This window comes from Heteronotia binoei, chromosome 4 (assembly GCF_032191835.1).
Source record: "Heteronotia binoei isolate CCM8104 ecotype False Entrance Well chromosome 4, APGP_CSIRO_Hbin_v1, whole genome shotgun sequence".
In the NCBI taxonomy this organism is placed as follows: Eukaryota; Metazoa; Chordata; class Lepidosauria; order Squamata; family Gekkonidae; genus Heteronotia; species Heteronotia binoei.
In genome coordinates, this window is record NC_083226.1 from 134,200,061 (window position 1) to 134,222,619 (window position 22,559).

A 22,559-nucleotide genomic window follows, 5' to 3' on the forward strand; every position below is an offset into this window, starting at 1 on the left:
CGTGCACGGCGAGACTCGTCCTTTGGGCAGGCTGTACTCCGCTCCATCTTTGATTGAAGCCTGCAGTCTCTCCATCGGTAAGTGCAGTTCCACTCTTATCTGGACGTTCTTGACTGATATGCATGTCTAACCTCTAAAGTTTCTTTTCAGAACCAGCACCCACCTCCGTGCAGTTCAGCTTATCAGTCACCCATGTGTGGGACTGCACAGAGACCACGAAGAAGATAAACAGGTTGCTTACCTGTAACTTATGATCTTTGAGTGGTCATCTGTGCAGTCACACACGCCCACCCAGCCATCCCCGCTGCTGGTTTCTTAAGTTGATCTACACCTATACTACTACTTTACAGCGGTGTGAAAGAAATTGGGTGGGTGGAGCGCTGTCCCCTTGCTCCAGACATGCGCAGTGGATGCCTGCTCCCCAGAGCGGGAGGGAACGCACGCCAAAATAAACGCCTAGGCTAGCTTTGAATTCTCAGATGTCAGGTTCGTCCCAGCGGGAAAACCCATGTGTGTGACTGCACAGATGACCACTCGAAGATTATAAGTTACAGGTAAGCAACCTGTTTTTTTCTCTTTGGCACTGTCAAACAGCAGCAAAGATAGTAGGGAGAAAATACAAGAAAGTGAAGACAATATAATCTCATCAACTTTGATTTATATGCTGATTTCAGTTTCTCCAACATCATCTGAGTATATGCTGCAGATTACAAAAAATTATGTGCAATGGGGCAAGAAAATAAATGCCAAAAGATTATTACCTTAAATAAGGTTAAGGTATATGCAGAATATGGCGCTGTAGACGGTAGGAAGCAAACTTTTACCAAAATGACCCTGCTTCTTGGTTAACTTGATGTTACTTTTGAAGTTTGGAAATACTTATTGTATTATTTATGTCCATCTTCCACACTGAGACTCAAGGTGGAGGACACACAGGTCAGTCAGTTAAATCAACAAAATGGGACAGTCAGTAAAAAATGAAAAGGATTTGGGTTGTTGAACCAACCAGAAGTCTAAAGCAGAACGGAAACAAAGCATAAGTGTTAACATGACACATATGATGCAAAATTACATAGTTCAATCCAAACCGCAGCAGTTTATTTACAGTAGAGTTGACAAAGGTCATCTTGTTTCAGTGTTGCATATTCTGAGGCCAGCATCCTCAGTTAGTCCTGGATACCTACAGTGTTTATTGATCAGTAATAAGGGAAATATACAAACCTAGTGGAATCATAATATATTAAAGTACTGTGGCACTTGAATACTGTTCATGACAGAATGAATACTATTCAGCTGCTGTGAAATCAAAATATTACTTTAAAGAGATGAATATAAGGCAAAAGAAACTAACTGTGGTGGTCATTCTTCGTGTACACTTTCCACTTCTGAAGTAGCATCTATGACCTATAGTTCCAAACCAAGATTAGAATGGTATGATCCCCTTGTGATGTGTGCATTTCTGTATTAACTTGTATTAATTACTTTGTGTGAATTGCTGTATTAACTTGTATTAAATACTTTACTTGAATGAGTAACACACGTTTTCATTTATCTTGGTGCTCTGTGTAGTACATGCTGCAAAGGACACAGGACCAAGATGAAAATGTGGCTTTGGAGGCTTGTGAGTTTTGGCTAACTTTGGCCGAGCAGCCCATTTGTAAAGATGTGCTGTGTCGGCATCTTACCAAGTAAGTTTATTTTTTAATATTCTACTGACAAATCAATAACATATATTAGTCTTGCTCTCAGTGCCTTTAAAAATCGTTATATGGATTTTCTTTTATATGAGCCAAACCTTGTCATAATGTTTTTGTGCTTTGGGCAGTAGTTTAATTGATAAGTGGTATATTTTGGTGGTGCTGTAGTTTGTGCAGAGTAGAGAGACAGGTATATCTGTTTAGGTGCAGCCAAGGAGTGCTGTCACTGCCTCACTTTCTCGTCCATAGAAGGTAGAAGTATGTTGTCTTGTCTTGGTCCACTATCTTCCCTTTTACCAAATGTCAGACACTTTAGCGTACAGTTCCTATATTGGCAGGGTGCAGTCTAAAGGGAAAAGAGAAAAGTTGAAACACTTATTTAAAACTGTGGTAATAGCCAGATGGTATGTTTTAAGCTTAATTTTGACCATGAAACACAGCTGTTGTTATCTTCTGGAAAGTGTATGATTGCTTGTATGTATATAATTTAGCATACTTCCATCCAAATGCAACATTTACATTGTTTATGTTTCATCTGCATAGGCTCTTGGAAACTTGCACAAATGGCACATATTCGACCTGTACAGTGCAAGCTGCACTGGTTACCGTTTGAGAACTGGATCAGATTCAAGGTTCTGGTGCTTACCTTCAAGGCCCTTAATGGTCTGGGACCAATGTTTCCTCTAAGCTGAGTTAGTGTGAACTAGCTCATACTTTTTTAGCCTACAACTCACACATTCAGGAAAAATGGCCCCAGAGCAGAGGTGGCCAGACTGTGGCTTGGGAGTCACATGTGAATCTTTCACACCTATCATGTGGCTTTCAAAGCCCCCACTGCCCTGGTGGCAGCATTGGAGAAGGCATTTGGCTCTTTAAAATCACTTTTCCCAGTCAAGTCAGTCATCAGCTTGGATAATCCATGAAAAGTTAAAGTTGCTTTCTTTCCATCTTCCTCTCCCTATCTATTTTCTCCCTCCCTCCCTCCCCATTGCTGTCTTGCAGCTCTCAAACATTTGGCATTTATTCTATGTGGCTCTTACATTCAGCAAGTTTGGCCACCCCTGCCCCAGAGCAAACTAATTTTTGCAGTAGCTCATTAAGTAGATTTTTTCTCACAAAACTCCAAACCTTAGAGGGAGTATTGTCTGGGATCCATGTATCTTTGGGACCACCTTTCCTGGTATACCCTCTGAAGAGCGTTAGTGTCCGCTGAGAAGAACTTGCTTGTGATCCCCAGTCCGAGAGATATCCTTCTGTCCTCGACCAGGGCTTTTAGTGCCCCGGCCTCAACCTTGAGGAACACTCTGCTGACCAATATCCATGCCCTGCAGGGCTTGAAGCCTGTAAGGCAGAGATATTCCCTCAGGCATTTGGTTGACAACAGCAACAGTGTCCATCTGTCTGGCACTCCTCCCCCTCTTTCCATGAGATGGTAGCACAACTAGAAATTCAACCACCATCTATTTAATTTTGAATTGCTATTGGAATTTTATTAGATTTTAATGTTTTTAACTGTATGTTTTAGTATGTCATTGTATACCCCCCCGAGCCCTTTTAGGGAATGGGCAATATAAAAATTGAATTAAATAAATAGAATTATGTGGTGCCATGTGAGTTAGCCCAATTTTTGCATACCTACCATTTTTGTGACTGAAGTCACAGTTGTACTTAAGTGGAAACTGCGGCAATAAGATTTTGACTCTTCTAATTGGAATTCAACAATTAATAGAAGTCTTTGCTTCATAGGTTGATACCTGTTTTAGTGAATGGCATGAAATACTCAGAAATAGATATAATTCTGCTAAAAGTAAGTATCAGTTTTTTGCCCCATGGAAGAAGTGCTACTTAAATATTAATGGGTTAGGTTAAGTACTTTATTAAAAGTCATTTTTGTGTTTCTTACCTATACATGCCCAAAATGTAACTTCCTTTCAGTTTGTTCATAAAAGGGGCTGCGCAGTTTTTAACAGGGTTTGCATAAAGCCCAAAAAAACAGCTGAGCAGGGGGGAGCAGCTTGATCCTTGTTGCTCAGCTGCTTCAAGCTGTTGTCTGCAATCCCTTTAAGTTGGATGCTGGACTAGAGTGTTTCCCTGCCACACAGCTCTTTTGGATTGTCTTTTGCAGGATTGCCCAAAACAGATGACCAGGGAGTGCTTCCCCACCACTCAGTTGTTTCTGTGGTTTTTGGGGGCGGGGAAGCAGAAAGCAGGGCTTTAAAGGGACTCAGAGTCCTTTTATGCTCCAACTATGAACTGTTCTGGAAGTTTGTTGGAAGTTCATGATGGTGAACCTGTGATGAGAATTTGTGAATCTCAAAAAGGGCAAAAATTGTCACGAATTTTTCTTTGGGGTTCAGTTCGGTTCATGCCCATCTCTATTAATTATCATTATGTTTAAAAAATACTTCTAATCTGTTGTGTTCCAAAAACTCTAGGACATGTAAGAGAACTTAATGGCCCATCCAGCTTTTAAGATATAAATATCAAAACACTGTTAATTGTTTTTGAAAAGACGGGGGGAATTCTTGAGAATTGAGTGTGTCTCTAGATTCTGCTGTTTCATTTCTGGTAACAGGGAGATGTTGAAGAAGATGAAGCCATCCCAGACAGTGAACAAGATATAAGGCCCCGATTTCACCGATCACGGACAGTAGCTCAGCAGCATGAAGAAGATGGTATTGAGGAGGAGGAGGAGGAGGAGGATGAACTTGATGATGATGATACAATTTCTGACTGGAATTTAAGTAAGTCAGATTTCTGTATGAAAGACTGTAAAATCAAAATAGGTGCCTGGTCTCTCTGCTTGTCCTTCCTCCTGCCCTTTTGAAAGCTTCAGTCATTGTTCTGAAGGTAGAAACTCGTATCATATGAGATCCACTAGTGAAGCAGAGACTGCAGAGCAGCACTTCCTTATTTTCCTTTTCAGCTGCAATGTACTTAGCCCACTGAAATTTTGTTCCTGATTCCTGACAGTCATTGGACAGTCATTTTAACTTGTGGCCACTTTTGGATTCAGACACATTTTGGTGGATGTAACCACAAAATAGCTGGCACAGAAGACACAGCAACCATAGGAAGTCAAGATACGAAGCTGTGATTAACTCTTTTTATCTTTTCAGTACTTCTGGTAGACACTCTAGTTATTAAGATGCCCTTTAAAATGAACATAAGTCATGTAGCAAAGATCCTTGGGCTGTTATGGCAGCTGTGGAGCATTGATGTTTTTCAGTTGGAAGACCTGCTAGGCAAAAGTCCCAACCTCTCACTTCCTAAAAACACTTGATCCCTCTCAAAAACACTTGGCAGGCACCAGGAAAGGTGTCTATATAGGTGCCTTGGAGCCCATGACACCACACTGGGGTACCCAACATAAGGGGGCAATCTTGTTTTAAAAATCCTTCCAAACCCTGTCACTATGTGAGACAGGATGCTGGACTAGATGGACCATTGTGTCTGATGCAGCAGGACTCTTGTGCTCTTCTGTATGTAACTCTTCTGCAGCTTGACCACAAATTGAATATTTCTTCTGAGATTTTGCCGTTTAAATAGGTATGAAAATTATTTTTTCAACATAAAATTACAGTCTTTAGTCATTGTGGCTAAAATAGGTAAAGTGGATAAAATATAATAATGAGTTCTTTGTCATGGTTTGTGTGCTTTAGAGATGTTTGCTACAGGTCTATTGCACCTGTAAAATTTTTGGTACTTCAGAAAAATCCTGGATCCATACACTGGTACAGTATTCAGATCTGGAATTTTTCAGGAATCCCGATTTTTGGGGGGGTTCAATAGACCCAATAAGAAAAATACCAGTTTAAAAAAACCCAAAAAGCCAGCCGAATCCTGGGGCTGGCTTAACTTCTCCTGCAGCCCGCTTTAAACTGCTGCAGAAAAAACCAGCGCAGCATCTGCATGCCACAGGGAGGTTACTTCCCGTGGCAGGCTGATCCTGGCTTGGATGGCTTCTTTTGCAACCTGGTTTAAACCATGCCACTTTATACTTTAAAGAGACTGCAGTAGAAGCCCAACAAAGAGCTGAGAGGTAAGAGTAATCTGTTACTGCCTCTCCACCATTTTCAGACCTAGCGGTGATTCCCAAATATATATTTATTTTTTCGGGACACCCCCCCACCCCCCAGGTTCTCCCAAGAAAATCCAGATACATTTGGGAAGCTGAAATATACAGGTACATTTTCGGTTTGGGTAGATTTGAAAGCACAGCCCTAGTGTGCTTCACCCTAATAGTATCTTGAGCCTGCATTCACAACTTTTGAGAGTATTCACAAACTTTGAAAGAGAGACGCTAGAGAAGTTCCACAGGCCCTGTATGATGGAGTGCACCCATCCTGACAGGCAGAGAAGTACTTACTTCCCCAATTCTTTGCTCACTACAGTAGGAACATTGTGAAGGATTTCTGTCTTGCAAAATCATATGGTAGGCTGTAGCCAACTACATATGCAAAAAAGTGGTTCCTCAGACTGTGGCCTTTCCCACCCGTGTTTACTCTTGGCCTTGATTGACACAGTTTCTTCAGTGGCTGTTTCAAAATTTGCACTGTATTACAGTAGATAAGATGGTCATTAGTCCAAGAGGATGCCTTATTGAGGACAGGACATCTTCTGTGTTTCCCCATTGCCAAAGACACTTTGCAATATTAAGAAAGAAGGAAATTGTAGCCTTCTCACTTCAGTTTAGCTGAGGCAGATATGGTTTGCACCCGTTTCACACTTTGAGAGGGCACAGTTTGTTCATTTTCCTCTTTTCAAAGGTAAGATTGTCCATCTGGACATGGAATAGCTGTACCATGGCAGTAGAGAGTTTACATCCATCCTTCACCAAAGACAGTTTTTAAATCTTACTACTTTAAGTTGCTAACAATACTGTGCATGGGGTTGAGCTCCCATGTCTGAAAGCACAAAATGAGCACTTGAATGCCAGATAATTGGCAATTAGGGTAATTGGAGACCTTATAACATTGCCACAAGGCAAACCAAACGTTAGAGAATTAGAGATAGGCTGTGAGGCATTTGCGAAATATTTTGCAGATAAAATCTCGTCACTCCGCCAAGACCTGCCTATCACAGATACAGTAAGTGAAACTGAGGCTCCGCGCCTGTCTTCGGATTTAATGCTGGACCACTTTGCCCCTCTCAGCCTGGAAGAAGTCGATGGAATCCTCTCTGCTGCTCGCCCAACAACATGCGATCTGGACCCTTGTCCCTCTTGGCTGATTAAATCTTGCCAGAGGGAGCTTAGATGTCCTTTACGGGACATCATAAATAGATCCCTCTTAGAGGGGCGTTTCCCAATACCTTTGAAAGAGGCCTTGGTCCGCCCCCTCCTGAAAAAATCTACAACAGACCCAGCCGAATTGGCAAACTACCGACCGGTGTCTAATTTACCATTTTTAGGTAAAATTATTGAGAGGGCAGTGGCGTTGCAGCTACAGAGATTTCTAGATGATGCTTCTGTCCTAGACCCGTGCCAGTCTGGTTTCTGACCGGGCCACGGGACGGAGACGGTCCTGGTCGCCTTGGCAGATGACCTCCAGCGGCAACTGGATCGAGGCGGTATAGCAGTGCTGATGTTACTAGAACTGTCGGCTGCATTTGATACGTTCGACCATCGGCTACTGATCCACCGCCTCACCGACATAGGGGTTAGGGGGTTGGCCTCACAATGGCTCTCCTCCTTCCTCATGGGTCGGGGACAAAGGGTGGCGATTGGGGGTGAACGATCCCAGAGGCACACACTGGATTGTGGGGTGCCTCAGGGAGCAGTTCTCTCCCCGATGTTATTTAACATCTATATGCGCCCCCTTGCCCAGATTGCCCGGAGGTTTGGGCTGGGTTGTCATCAATATGCAGATGGCACCCAGCTCTATCTGCTAATGGACGGCCGGTCCGCCTCTGCCCCGGGGAACCTGGATCAGGCCTTACAGGCTGTTGCAACGTGGCTTAGACTGAGTGGGCTGAAGTTGAACCCAGCGAAGACAGAGGTTCTCTGTGTGGGTCATGGCACTCTGGGGAAGGAAATATCTCTCCCGAACTTCGACGGTGCGCCGCTGAAGGCGGCGCAGTGGGTGAAGAGTCTGGGTGTTTTACTGGAGCCTTCACTATCAATGGAGGCCCAGATAACAGCCACTGCCAAGTCAACATTCTTCCATCTGAGGCGGGCGAGGCAGCTGGCCCCTTTCCTAGAGCATCAGGACCTAGCAACGGTGATCCATGCGACGGTCACCTCAAGATTGGACTACTGTAACGCCCTCTACATGGGGCTGCCTCTGTGCCGGACCCAGAAGTTACAACCAGTGCAGAATGCGGCGGCCAGGCTGTTGCTTGGTCTCCCAAGATGGGAACATATACGGCCGGGGCTACGCGAACTGCACTGGTTACCGATTGTATACCGGGTCCAGTGCAAAGTGCTGGTCATTACCTTTAAAGCCCTATATGGCTGAGGACCGGCCTACCTGAAGGACCGTCTCTCCCCGTACGAGCCCCAGAGAGCACTGAGGTCAGTAGGAAAAAACAGATTGACTACCCCTGGGCCAAAAGAAATCAAACTCCAGAACACCCGCACACGGGCCTTTTCTTCCGCGGCCCCATATCTTTGGAATCAGCTCCCAGAGGAGGTGCGGGCCCTGCGGAACCTCAGATCAGTTCCGCAGGGCCTGCAAGACCACCCTCTTTAAACTGGCGTTTATGAATAGCTGAATTACAAGTGCACAACAAAGAAATATCCGCCATCAATACCAACTGATAGATATAGCGCCAACGATAATATTATGGTTAGATTTAACTCAATTAAATGTAATTCAATTTAATGTAATTAATTAATAATGGCTTTTAATTAATGTATTAACTGGTTTTTAAGGTTAATTTAATGTTTATTAATGTAATGGTTTATTAATGTACTGTTGTTTTCTGTTGTTGTTAGCCGCCCTGAGCCTGCTTTGGCGGGGGAGGGCGGGATACAAATAAAATTTTACTTACTTACTTACAGATACAAGATAAGCAGCCTGTTTTTAGAAAGCTTGTGAAATATTCCTATGACTTATTTTTTATTTAGTTTCTAACTAAAATGTATTCTCACACACACACACATTTTTAGGGAAGTGTTCTGCTGCTGCCCTTGATGTACTTGCCAATGTATTCCGTGATGAATTGCTGCCACACATTTTGCCCCTTCTGAAAGAATTGCTTTTTCATCCAGAATGGGTGGTCAAAGAATCAGGCATCCTAGTTCTAGGAGCAATTGCTGAAGGTAAGCCAATGTTTGGGTTACATGGCTAGTGTTTTATAATCTCAAATGTACCTTACATTTGTGGTTACCACTGTTAGCCTTCTAGTTTAATCCATAAATTGTGTCCCTGTTTCTAAGCCAAGAATGTGTAACAAAACATTTATTCTTGTAGGAGACCCAAAAGAGCTTTGCTTAAACTGGCCTGATGCTCCTATAAAGAAAGTGACTTTCCAGGCAAGGGCTAATTAATCTGTGTTGGGAATCAAAGATGCCTTCAATCAAGAAGGTTCTTCAACGCTTGTATGTGGGAGTATCTCAAGCTGCATCTCCTTCATTGTTTTTGAGGATGCCCAGACAACCAGATTTTTTTTTCTTGGTAGTGTTGTGTGGGGCTTTATAAGAAAGGAGCAGGTAAAGGTGCAGTCCTTGAGCAAAAGATTTCCTTGAAATGTTTTGGGATCCAACCCATCTTCGCTATTTCCTCCACTAAGAAACATACATTGAAGTACATTGGCTTTTCTCCATGTGCATTTTTCTATACAGGGATCCACATGAAAATTATGTTTGAATTGGTCCTGTGAATGTTTGTCACCTAAGTTTTCTAGACTAATTTCAGAAGAATATTTCCTCCAAATTAGTTAGGTGGATTAGATTTCATATAAACCATATAGTGGTCTTTTCACTAGAAAGTGTGTGAATAGAAACATCTTCATGTGCAGAGTGCACAGTTAAAAGTTGATGTCCCAGTTTTGTTCAGACTACTTATTCCTCAGGCATCAGCTGTCTGACACCTCTTAATCAAGTAACCTTACTTTCTCTGCTTGCAAATCTTCACAAGATTGCTGTATAGATGATTTGGAATAAAGTCTTTAGAAGCTGTTCGTAAATGATAGTAAGAACTTATTTGTAATGGTGGTTGGGGTGGTGGTGTTGTAATTGCAGGTAAGTCAAATCTGTAAAATACAACGGCATAAGATTTAAGTTGTGCCCTATGACTGAGAATTACTCAATGTATAGTGACTGACTGTTGGCATAGTCTCCCCCCACCCCCTGCATACCCTGTTCTGTGTAACAGGATGTTGGCATTGGCACCTCTACGGTGGATGCTGTCCCAGTCACAGTAGTCACAGTAAATAAGTACAGATTACATAAATGATTACAGATTTCCTTTGCTGCTGCCACCCAGAAGCCAGAGCAGCTGATGCTTCTTCTCTCTTAGCTCCCCAACCATTTCTAAATATGCCTGCGGGATTAAGAAGGGTAGCTTTTGCTGCTGGATAGGATGTAGGTAGTGTGTTGTGCTGCTCCAACCCACCCACCTGCCCGCCAAATCTGCCACCTCACTGTAGAGCAAGCTGTAGGTGGTTAGATAGGATTTCTCTTAAGACACATGAAGGAAGATGGGCAAAAGACCACCTGATATTCTGAATTAATACTTGGCTGATATCCACCTTAATCTGTAATCATTTGCTGTGACTACTGAAATTTGCATTTTCTCTCTTTAACTAGTGGGCAGATTAAAAATCACATTGTATGTTGCTTTTGTGCCAGGTTCCAGAGTAGGTTTTCTATAGGTATGCAAAGGGTATTGAGTGATGCCTCTTTTTTTCTTTTAGCAAAGTACACATCAAAACATATTATTATGGTTCATGTAATATCATAGTTGCTCAAGCTGAGACATGCACGATATATTTTTTCCGCATGTTGGCTTTGCTGTTTTGACTATGTGGAGATGTGGCTCAGCAAGGCGTTTCTAATTAGTATCATCTTTTTGCAGGTTGCATGCAGGGTATGATTCCATATCTTCCTGAGCTAATCCCTCACCTTATTCAGTGCCTCTCTGATAAAAAGGCTCTTGTGCGCTCCATTACTTGCTGGACTCTTAGCCGCTATGCACACTGGGTAGTCAGTCAACCCCCAGACACGTACTTGAAGCCATTAATGACTGAGTTGCTAAAACGTATCCTTGATAGCAACAAGAGAGTACAAGAAGCTGCCTGCAGGTAGGTCAGAGCCATGAAAATATTAATTGAAAGTGAAAACTTTGCATAATAGTGAGTAGCTCTTCTTTGGGTAAACTTCCTTTTTAAAAAGGATTTGATAAGGATTTGATAGTTTGTCTACAGGAAAATAGGTGTATTATTTCCATCTGTAGATTGAATATTTTTGTTTTTATTTTCAGTGCCTTTGCTACTCTAGAAGAGGAGGCTTGTACAGAACTTGTTCCTTATCTTGCTTATATACTTGATACTCTGGTCTTTGCTTTTAGTAAATACCAGCATAAGAATCTGCTCATTCTTTACGATGCCATAGGAACTTTAGCAGATTCTGTAGGCCATCATCTAAACAAACCAGTAAGTACTGCTTCAGTTTTGTTAAGATAAAACCATTCACATTGGATCATTGCTGATTTCCTCCTACCTGCTTGCAGCCCTTGTGTGTCTCCTAAGCCTGTTTGAAAGGGTGGCAGTGTCTGACAATTTCTGCCAACCCTTAGTTGCTGCTTTTAGGGCAATATAGGAAGGCAAAGTGGATCATTGCTGATTTCCTCCTACCTGCTTGCAGCCCTTGTGTGTCTCCTAAGCCTGTTTGAAAGGGTGGCAGTGTCTGACAATTTCTGCCAACCCTTAGTTGCTGCTTTTAGGGCAATATAGGAAGGCAAAGTGAGAGGGAAAAATTGGTAAAGTCTCCTTTTGTGGACTGCTCTGTTTGCAATTCTTTGAATCCAAGCCGTTGTTTCTTCCAAGGTTCATATTGCATAAAGTAGTTCCCTGCTTATGATGGGGGTGCACTGAGGCTAGCATGGAGTTGTGCCTTGCCTAAGACAACCTAGGAAATTCCTGGCAGAAGGAAAGTTTGAAACAGAGGCTTCCAGTTTGTGCTCACTGCTATATTACACCAGGCTTCTGTCAACTGCATATACCATCCTGAATCCCAACAACTGTAAATCTAGTTTTGTTGGCCCAGGCAGCAGTTGCTTTTGAGTGGCCATGCTATGAGGCAGACTGTTGTTGAAAATGAAGGGATTGTATTGTGGCCTCAGCAGAAATGTTCAGAGAACAAAGTTGACAGTTCTGTTGGGGCTAGTGCAGGTGTCTAGTGGAAGACAGAAGTAGCTGTTTGAATCCCAACTATGTCAATAAACAAAGAAGCTGATAAACTGTTTGAGGCTGAAGCTGGTTTGTTTGTTTAAGATTCCTGTATACTGCCTCTTCACAAAAAAGTACTTGGGGATTTTAAAAGCAGTATATATAATCTAATAGAACAACTGATATAACTATACAGTTCCAAATTAAAATCAACCAGACCAGTTTAAATAGTTAATATCAGCACAATAACTAATGCATAATAACTAACTAATGAAGATAACTAACACAAATATGCAATTCATAAATGCATAATATAAGCAGAAAGCATCAAAACAAATGTGGAAAACAAATATCTAACTATTGATCAATGCCAGCTGAAATTTAAAAAGTCTTATAGTGTTGGAAGATAGTTTACTGGCAGTTTAATGATCTCCACCATAGACATGATGCCCTGGGTGTGGTTCCATGCCAGACCTATGCAGTGCACCTTATTTCCCCCACATCTCAAGGTGCACACACAAGCAGATCCTGATAACAGACAGTTTGAGGAAGGAATTGAATTGATGGGCAGTACATGAGAACCTGGGAAAAGGTACCAGCTTTACCCAACCGTGTAAAATTATAGTCACAACAGACACAAGCAAGAGAAGATGGGGAGCACTCTGCATGCACCTGGTAACACAAGGAAGATGGTCCACATAGGAAACTGCTCAGAGAGTCAACTGGATGGAACTTCAAGCAGTCAGGTTGGCACTAGCAGTCTTCCAGCAGTTGTACAACCAACTACACACTCGTATGTACTGACAACTTGACAACAACAGCACACACAGACTGGCAAGGAGGCACTAGATCAAAGTCATTGTACATGGAAACATGTTGTCTGCTAAAAAGGGCAGAAAGAATTTAGCAAGCCTGAAAGTGGAACACCTCAAGGGTCAAGCCAACCAATAGGCAGGCTGGCTGAACAAGGAGTACTTGGACCCAGGAGAATGGAGCCTGAACAAGGAAATATTCAGCCAACTCACCCAGAGGTTTGGAACTCTGGCAATAGATCTGCTAGCAACTGTAAACCACCACCAAATGGACCGTTTCCCATCCAGGTTCCACAAGCTGAAAGCAGAAGGCATGGATGCAGTGTTATGTCCCTGGCTGGCAAGCCTACCCTACAGCTTTCCCTTGGACACACGGTGCTCAACAGTATCAGGAGGGAGAGGGCAGAGATCATATTTGTGGTCCCCTTCTGACCAAGGAGGCCATAGTTCTTGGACTTTGTTCAGATGTCAACCACGGCGCTGTGGACTCTGCCAACCAGAGCAGACATCCTTCACCAGGGACCTGTCTAGCACTCAGAGCCAGCATGGCTGCAGTTGACAGCCTGGAAATTGAAAGGAGGCCCAGGTTGCCTCCACTGCAAGGGCCACCATCTTCTTCGTGGTCTCTGTGCATCACACTTGTGGGATACTGCGCCTGCGCGGGTCCCCGATCGGTATCTGTAAGAAAGCCCGGGAATTTTCCGCCGTCGGCGCCACTGGGCACGCGCAGGCGTCCCATTGTGCACGCCCAACGGCGCCATCGCGGCAATCCCGCCAGTTCCTTTCTGACCGCTGCGCGAAGAAGCTGCGTTTCTCTCGTGTTCCCGGTCGGTGAGCTTCGGGTTTTTTCTACCCTTTTTCCCCCTCGTCTCTGTTTATATAGCCTGTTTGTTGTTTTCGTAGAGTAGTAGTTAGTTTAGTTAGTTAGTTAGTTAAAAAAAAAAAAAAGTGTTTTTTTCGGGTGCGTGTTGTGGCGGATCGCCGTCCGGGGCTTCCCCCCCCTTGTTGCTCCCTAGTTTTCCCCTCCTCAGAGGATTCTGAGAAGGTTTTTCCCTAGTACGATTGTCTATGGACAGTCGTTGGGGTTTTTTTAAGAGGTGCCAGGCCTGTGGGAAGAAGATCGCCCCCCCAGACGGCCATTCCCTGTGTCTCCTCTGCTTGGGGGAAGCGCACCGTGTGGAGGCCTGCCCACACTGCCTCCGCTTCTCCAAACAAACGAGGAAGAACAGGGCGGCAAGGCTATCGGCCACATTAACTGCCTCGGCACTTCGTCCCCCGAAATCGTCGACGGGCCCTTCGGCATCGGTACCGAAAATGGCGGACGCCCAAGCCCCGACGGTCCCATTGGCCGATGCGACCGTGATCGAAGGGGAAGCACCGAGGGAGCGAGACCCCATGAAACGAGCCCTTGAGGGGTCGGTCGAGAGACCAGCGAAAAAGAGACGGGAGGAAGCGGGACGAGAATCTTCCTCCAAGAAGGCGAAGAGCAAGGAGAAGCGAAAACGGCCTCGCTCAACTTCGCCTCCCCCCGATGTGTCGGTGCCGATCATTGTCGACCCGCCGAGAAGGACCCCCCCTTCTCCGCTGCGCAGCCCATCGACACCTAGGGCCAGCGCTCATCGGCCACGCAGCCCACTGACTCCCGGGGCCGGCGCTCATCGGCCACGCAGCCCATCGACGCCCGGGGCCAGCGTTCAGCGGCCGCGCCCCCCAGCGTCGGAAGCAGAGATCGACCTAACGCGGCGATCTCCTTCGGCGGGCTCTCTTCGGCGAAGCGCCGAATCAGCCTCAGACGTCGAGGCATCTACATCGGCCGACGCGGCTAGAACCGCGACGCCTAAAGGCGGAAGACAGAGGGAGCCGTCGGTCGAGTCTTGGCGCTTCCCACTGATACCCCCTTGGGAGCAGCATAGATGGCAGTCGCCCTACCCCTGCTGCCCGCAGTACCATTGGTACCAACCAAGAGAGCACTCGGAGTGGGAGCAGTGGTCCGAAATGTCTTCTTTCTCCAGGACATCGCACTGATCCAGAAGGCCGTCGGCATCGGTCTCGATCCCACTGGAGCGACGCGTCGCACCGACAGAACCCCAGCACCGACCCCCGACGCCGATCCAGTCACCGCGGAGGGAGCCAACACCACCCCTGTCGGACCGCTCAGAGCACAGAGCGTCTTCGCCATTGGGGTCGGAGAGTGACGAGGAGAGAGCCTGGGAACCCTCGCCAGATCCCAACACAGCGGAAGACCTCCCAGTCTCGCCCTCAGAAGACCTGCGGTCCTATGCTGAGATGGTTAAAAGGATGGCAACCACCATTTCCTTGCCCATCTCCCAGCCCAAGCCAATCGTGGACGATAACGTCTTTGATATTGTGCAACGGGACACGTCCACGGCTGTAGCTCTGCCTGTAACCAAGGTCATCCTACAGGCACTCAAGGAGCCATGGAAGAAGCCATCCTCGGCACCGGTGTCTTTGAGGAAGCTGGACCATATGTACAAGGTCCAGGAGACGGGGGCTGAGTTTCTCTTTACGCACCCAAAACCAAATTCAGCCATCGTCTCATCTTCCTCGAAGTCGCGCAGGGTGCATTCTGCCCCTCCTGGCAAGGAGGGGAAGAAACTGGATGGTATGGGCAGGAAGATCTATTCGGCGGGATCCCTTGGCGCGAAGGTATCGAACTATGCGGCCTGCATGGCGAGATACCAGTACGCCATGTGGGAACAGCTGTCCCCCCTCCTTTCCGCTCTACCCGAGGACAAGAAAATGGCTGCAAAGAGACTACAAAAAGAGGGCCTGGCAGTAGCCAAGCAGCAGCTAACAGCAGCAAGGCACATGGTGGACGTGTCTGCCACAGCCATCACGTCCGCCGTCTCCATCCGTAGACACTCCTGGCTACGGTCTACCGCCCTGCAGCAAGACACCAGGGCGCTCATCGAGGACTTACCCTTTGAAGGGGACGGCCTGTTTAGTACCACCACAGACAACGCCCTGCAGGAACTGGATAAGAACGTGAAGATTTCCAGGAGCCTGGGGGTTCAGGCACCCTCCAGACAACCCAGAGCCAGGCAGTGGAGCAGATCCTGGACCAGGAAGCCTCCCCACAAGCCACCCTCAGACCAACAGTGGCGCCCTCGTACCTCCCAACCCGACAAGCAGGCCTACTCCGGGAACAGCAGAGGTCGCTACGGCACCCAGCCCTCGGGCAAATCTAAGGGCGCCCGCCCCTCTAAGCAGGGACTTTGACTTTGCTGTGGCACGCATCATCGCCCCCACCCATTCCACTATCCGCCTCCGCCCTTTCCTGCCTGCCTGGGAGCGGGTCTCCTCAGACAGGTGGGCCCTGTCCATCATCAAAGAGGGCTACAAAATAGACTTTGCTCAAATTCCAAATCAGTCCGTAGTGGTCACCACTCCTCCCTCCCCACCTCTGCTGGCGGAGGTGGCCAACCTCCTGCAGAAACAAGCCATAGAGAAGGTACCCACGGAGGGCAGAGCGGATGGGTTCTACTCCCGCTACTTCCTAGTCCCCAAGAGGGATGGAGGCTTGAGGCCTATTATGGACCTTCGGAATCTGAACAAATTTATCCTGTACCAGAAGTTCAGGATGTCCACACTGCAATCAATCCTGCCCCTCATCAACCAAGGGGACTGGATGGCCACCCTGGACCTCAAGGATGCTTACTTCCATATCAGCATCCACCCAGAGTTCAGAAGGTTTCTAAGATTTGCTGTAGGCCCACAGCATTTCCAGTTCACGGCCCTACCATTCGGACTGTCCACAGCACTCAGGGTGTTTACAAAGATGATGAGCGTAGTGGCTGCCCACCTCCGCCTGCAGGGAGTGATAGTTTTCCCATATATAGACGACTGGCTCCTGGTAGCCAGATCAAGGGAAAGCCTGTCCGCTCACATCACGGCCACATTACGCCTTCTCGATGCCCTGGGCTTGCAGGTCAACCTAGAGAAATCAAAGCTCACTCCATCAAGGACAGTGCAGTTCATAGGTGCAGTGCTGGACACAAACCTTCATCGGGCGTTCCTGCCCGCCCAGAGGGCAGAGGACATCGTGAGCACGGTGCAGTTACTCCAAACACAAGGGTGGGGCACAGTACAACAGCTTCAGCGGATGCTGGGGCTGATGGCGGCGGCGACGACAAGCGTGCTACTCTTCGCGAAACTGAAGATGAGAGACCTGCAGCTATGGTTTCTTCGTCAGTTTCGCCCAACCAAAGACTCACCTCGAAAGAGGTTCACTATTCCCCCTACGACGCTCCAATCGCTTCAGTGGTGGGAATCGAAGGACAACATTTGCCAGGGGGCCCCCTTCCACCTCCCGCCTCCCTCAGTAACTATTACCATGGACGCTTCCCTGTGGGGGTGGGGGGCCCACATGGACGGCCTGTGCGTGGGGGGCCAGTGGCCTCCCAAGCTGGCCCTGCACCACATAAACTACCTGGAACTCCTGGCGGTGCACTTCGCCCTTCGCTCCTTCCGCCCAAAGCTGGCGGGAAAGACAGTGGCATTGCTCACAGACAACACCACCGCCCTGGCCTACATCAACAGGCAGGGTGGGACAGTGTCTCGTCGGCTCTGTGCGCTGGCAATGGACTTGTGGTCGGAGTGCATCCAGAACAACATCTTCGTGAAGGCTGCACACCTGCCAGGGGTCCTCAACACACAAGCGGACTCCCTCAGCAGAGGGGGGGGCGTCACCACACGAGTGGGAGCTGCAGTGGCGCTTCCTGAAACCAGTCTTCCAGCTGTGGGGATACCCACAACTGGACGCCTTTGCTACAGCAGAGAACAAGAAGTGCCCCATGTTCTGCTCCAGAGGGGGGGCGGACCCATCATCCCTGGGGGACGGACTCCTCCTTCCCTGGGCGGGCCAGTTCCTCTACTTGTTCCCGCCCCTTCCCCTGTTGACGAAAGTAGTCAGCAAGATAGCAACAGAGCGTCCACGTTGCATCTTGGTGACCCCTTGGTGGCCCCGCCAGAACTGGTTCTCCACCCTATTACAACTGTCGGGGGGAGCTTCTACCACTTCCCAGCGGAACCAGACCTCCTGTCATCTCAGGGGGGGCACGTCCTGCACCACAACGTGCCACACCTGAAACTGACAGCATGGCTAATAGACCTTTAGAGTTCTCTGACAGGGTCCAGGAGGTCCTACTGAACAGTAGGAAACCCTCCACCAGAGCTTCCTATGATAGGAAGTGGAGGAGGTTCTCGAGTTTGTGGCTGACTGATCAGGCACACCGCATGAGGCAGGCCTGCCGGTAATTTTTGATTTTCTGCTATCCCTGCTGGACGCAGGCCTAGTTTTCTCCTCCATCAAAGTCTACCTGGCAGCTATAGCTGCCTATCACGAACCCGTGGGGGGGTACTCTATCTTTGCTCACCCTCAGTCCAAAAAGTTTTTGAGGGGACTGTTTAGGCTGCACCCACCATCAAAGCCCCCCACTCAATTGTGGGACTTGACACTGGTCCTGGACAAACTGACTAGGCGTCCCTTTGAACCTATGGCCACGTGCTCTCTGCAGCTTCTGTCCTGGAAGACTGCCTTTTTAGTGGCCATCACTTCTGCACGCCGCGTGGGGGAACTCACGGCGATGCGTTGTGACTATCCTTATTTAGTTTTTAGAGAATCTCGTGTCTCCCTGGCCCCAGACATCACTTTTCTCCCTAAGGTGGCCTCCCAATTCCACCTCTACCTAGAGGTTTGGCTACCAACCTTTTTCCCTAACCCCTCCTCGGATGAGGAGCGTAGGTTGCACGCCCTGGATGTCAAGCGTGCCTTACTCTTTTATCTAAAGCGCTCTAAAGCCTTTCGCAAGGACCAGCAGCTTTTCGTCTCGTACACCACGCCTAAGGTGGGCTCCAGGATCTCGTCCCAGAGGTTCTCAAAGTGGCTGACGGAGACGATCAGGCTCTGCTACCTCCTGGCAAAGAGGCCGTTCCCTGGACCTGTCCATGGACACTCCACAAGAGCGATGGCGACGTCAGTGGCGTTCCTGAAGGGTGTGCCCTTGACAGATGTGTGCAAAGCTGCTACCTGGTCGTCCCCGCATGCCTTCATGAAGCACTACGCGCTAGACGTGCATGCTCAGCAGAGGACTCTGTTTGGGACTGCGGTGCTACAATCTGCTGTTTCCGGTTGACCGTCTTCCCACCTCCAGGTATGCCTTGCTTGCTAATCTCCCACAAGTGTGATGCACAGAGACCACGAAGAAGATAGACAGGTTGCTTACCTGTAACTGTAGATCTTCGAGTGGTCATCTGTGCATTCACACTACCTGCCCTCCTTCCCCACTGCTGACGGTCTCCCTCCAGTAGGAGATTCCAGCGGTCATGAAGGAACTGGCGGGATTGCCACGATGGCACCGTTGGGCGTGTGCAATGGGACGCCTGCGCAAGCCCAGTGGTGCCGACCGCGGAACATTCCCGGGCTTTCTTACAGATACCGATCGGGGACCAGCGCAGGCGCAGTATCCCACAAGTGTGAATGCACAGATGACCACTCGAAGATCTACAGTTACAGGTAAGCAACCTGTCTTTTTTCCATCTGAGGTGGGCTTGGCAGTTGGTACCCTACCTCGCCTCCCATGACCTAGCCACAGTGATTCATGCAACGGTCACCTTTAGATTGGATTATTGTAACTCTCTCTATGTGGGGCTACCCTTGGTCCTGCTCCAGAAACTCCAGCAAGCGTAGAACACAGCAGCCCGGTTGTTAGCATCGAGGCCTATCTGGGCATGGATGCATCAGTGCTGTGTGAACTGCACTGGCTACCCATTGAGTACTGGGTCCATTTCAATGTGTTGGTCCTTACCTTTAAGGCCTTTTACAGCCTGGGGCCTGCATATCTTCAGGACTGCCTCTCCTCATATGAGCCCCTGCAGGCACTGCAGTCAGTTACACAACATCTTCTCGTGATTCCTGGGCCTAAGGATGCTCGTCCGGCTTTGATGAGGGCCAGGGCCTTTTCTGTCCAGGCCTCTACCTGGTGGAATGAGCTCCTGTTGGAGATCCAGGCCCTGCGGGACCTATCCAAGTTCCACAGGCCCTGTATGATGGAGTTCTTCTACCAAGCTTTTGCTTGATCCAGTGGGCATTCTATGAAATCATTGCTCCCCCAGCATCCTACCATCAAGGTGCTCAAGCTGTGTTGAAAGCTTCCAGCCTACTCATTATGTGATTTGTTGTACTGATTATTGCTCTCAAATCTGATCATATCTGTGATTATGATGTTTTTGAAGTGATTCATTTTAATGTTTTAATGCTATAAGGTGCCCTGAGCCTGCTTGCGGGATAGGACAGGGTATAAGTTGAAGAATTAAATTAAAGGACAGCCTTAGAGGCACAAGGATTCCCAAGAGATGTCATGCTACAATGAAGATGACCAGCAACTAGATGTCTATATAACCACACATGGCTGATGTTCAAGAGGTGGGGCACCAAAAGGGAGCTGGGCCCACTGCAGCCAACAACATAGTGGCATTCTTATTTGACAGATGGAAACAGGGTTTCAGGCCAAATGTTAAAATATCAGGTGGCAGCCGTAAACTCCTGCCTCAGCCAAATGAAATTTAGAGACATATCCAAGAACAAATATGTTAAAAGGCTCATCATGGGGGCAAGACAACTAGCCCTGCCTGTCCACCATAAATTTCCTACATAAAGTTTATCAGCAGTCTTAAGGACTCTCACCAAACTGCCATTTGAGCCACTAAAATAAAAAAAAGAACCTCAAGTTGTTATCATGGAAAGTGGCCTTCTTGATAGCTATAACATCAGCTAGGAGGGTTATTGGAATTGGCAGTATTATCTGCAAGGAAGAAGTTATGCATTTTCCAAAAGGAATCCATGTCTCTGAGGACAGATCCCTCCTTTGTATCCAAGGTAAATTCAGCTTTACTCTTGAACCAACCAGTTACCCTGCCATCCTTTTGTCCGCATCTGAAAGAAGAGTTATGGCACAAACTGGATCTGTATGGGACTCTTCACATCCTGAACAGAACAGCTGCATTCAGGCTATCAGAGTCACTGTTTGTCTCACACAGTTTGCAAAACCAAGGAAAGAGGGTGTCAAAATCCACCATTGCCTACTGGGTCAAGCAGTTATTGAGGCATATGAAACAAGGGCTGGCACCACCAAAAGCAGTCTCAGCACACTCAACTAGATCATCAGCAGCAACAGTTGCCTTCTCCAGTAGGGCTACAGTGGAATTGATTTGCAGAGCTGTGACATGGGGATCATTTTCAACCTTTGAGACATTAAAGAATAGATCAAGTGTAATCAGTGGAAGGGTTCTGCAACAAATGGAGCCATGAAGGTGGAAAAATGACTCACCCAAAAACTCAGCTTGGGTTAAGCTAACCAGTTCTGGATGACTCTTCTCTCCCCCCCCCCCCCCCAGCTGAAGGAGAATTAAACATTGGACCTTACCTGAAGGCTTCTTTCCTTCAGTGGGGACGAAGTTAGTTTGCTGTTGTGGTTAAGAGCAGAAGACTCTAATCTGGAGAACTGGGTTTGATTCCCTACTTCTCCACATGCAGTTGCTGGGTGACCTTGTGTCAGTCACAGTTCTCTCAGAGCAGCTCTCTTGGAGCTCTTTCAGCCCCAACTTCCTCAAAGGTAGGGAATGTGTTGTGGGGAGAGGAAGGGAAGGAGATTGTAAGCCTCTCTGCGTGAAGGGTAGGATATAAATCCAATATCTTCTCCTTTCCCCCCTCCCCAAACACAAAAAAGTAAAGAGCACAGAAGGAATACAATGCAAAGACCTCAAGGTGGCACACAATGATATAAGATACAGAGCTTGGACATGTCTGGAGGAGGCATGCAAAAATTTGCATAGTCCTACCTGAGAGAGCAGAGGTGTGACCTAACCAGTTCTGGATTACTTTGACCCCACTGAAGAGAAAAAACTTTCAGGTAAAGTCCAGTAGTTCGTTAATGTCTATTAAGAAACTGACAAAATTAAGCCTGGAGGGGTCTGGGGAAGATTTCCAATGGCAAAGTCTTACTTTAAAACCAAGGCTGTTAAAGTATGTTTCTTGGGGTTCCTTTAATCTTATCAACTGACACTGTAAGCTTATTTTGGAGTCCTGGGTATCAATGTTATGATTTATATTTCTGGAAGCCTGCTTTGTGCATAGAAGAACGGGGATATATCTGTTGAACAAATAGGTAGGGGGAAATTACAGTTTATCAGTTTTGCAGCTCTCAAGTAACTGTGCAACTTCACCATTTATAGGAATATATTCAAATGCTTATGCCTCCACTAATCCAGAAATGGAACATGTTGAAGGATGAAGATAAGGATCTTTTCCCTTTATTAGAGGTAAATGTTTCTTCCTAGTGAGAATACTCTAGTCCTTTGTGATGTCTGTTGTACTTCATTGTTGTGGTTACCTGCAAGGGAGTATGTAGAGATTAAGGCTGTAATCTTTTGCATACTTGCTTAAGAATAAGCCCTATTGAACTCAGTGGAATTTATTGCTTAGTTATTTGGGCTGTAGGAGCCTTTATTGTAGTTAAATTCTCAGCTGGAGTTTGCCCTTGGGTCTTCAAATACAGACTCATTACTCTGATTAAGCTACCACATTGTAGCGAAGCTTCTTACCACTCTCGGGAAGCCCATATGCTCCAGCCCCAGAACTGTATTCACTGATATTAGAACACTTTAGATGGAACTCATCTAATACAGATAAACGTTTAGT

The 22,559-nt window shown here is 46.9% G+C and overlaps 1 protein-coding gene across 3 annotated transcripts in view; it reads left to right on the forward strand.

Moving 5' to 3' along the window:
• The window catches only part of TNPO1 (transportin 1), a 115,888-nt gene that overhangs the window by 55,070 nt on the left and 38,259 nt on the right, over positions 1-22,559 (forward strand). For all 3 annotated transcript variants that reach the window (XR_009555276.1, XM_060235804.1, XM_060235803.1), the window contains 7 exons: positions 1,570-1,688; positions 3,444-3,504; positions 4,273-4,441; positions 8,809-8,961; positions 10,718-10,943; positions 11,123-11,294; positions 22,094-22,180. Coding sequence is in view for 2 of the 3 variants with exons in the window: in XM_060235804.1 (XP_060091787.1) it covers positions 1,570-1,688; positions 3,444-3,504; positions 4,273-4,441; positions 8,809-8,961; positions 10,718-10,943; positions 11,123-11,294; positions 22,094-22,180 (987 nt within the window). In the remaining variant the exon portion in view is untranslated. The remainder of the gene's footprint in view (positions 1-1,569; positions 1,689-3,443; positions 3,505-4,272; positions 4,442-8,808; positions 8,962-10,717; positions 10,944-11,122; positions 11,295-22,093; positions 22,181-22,559) is intronic.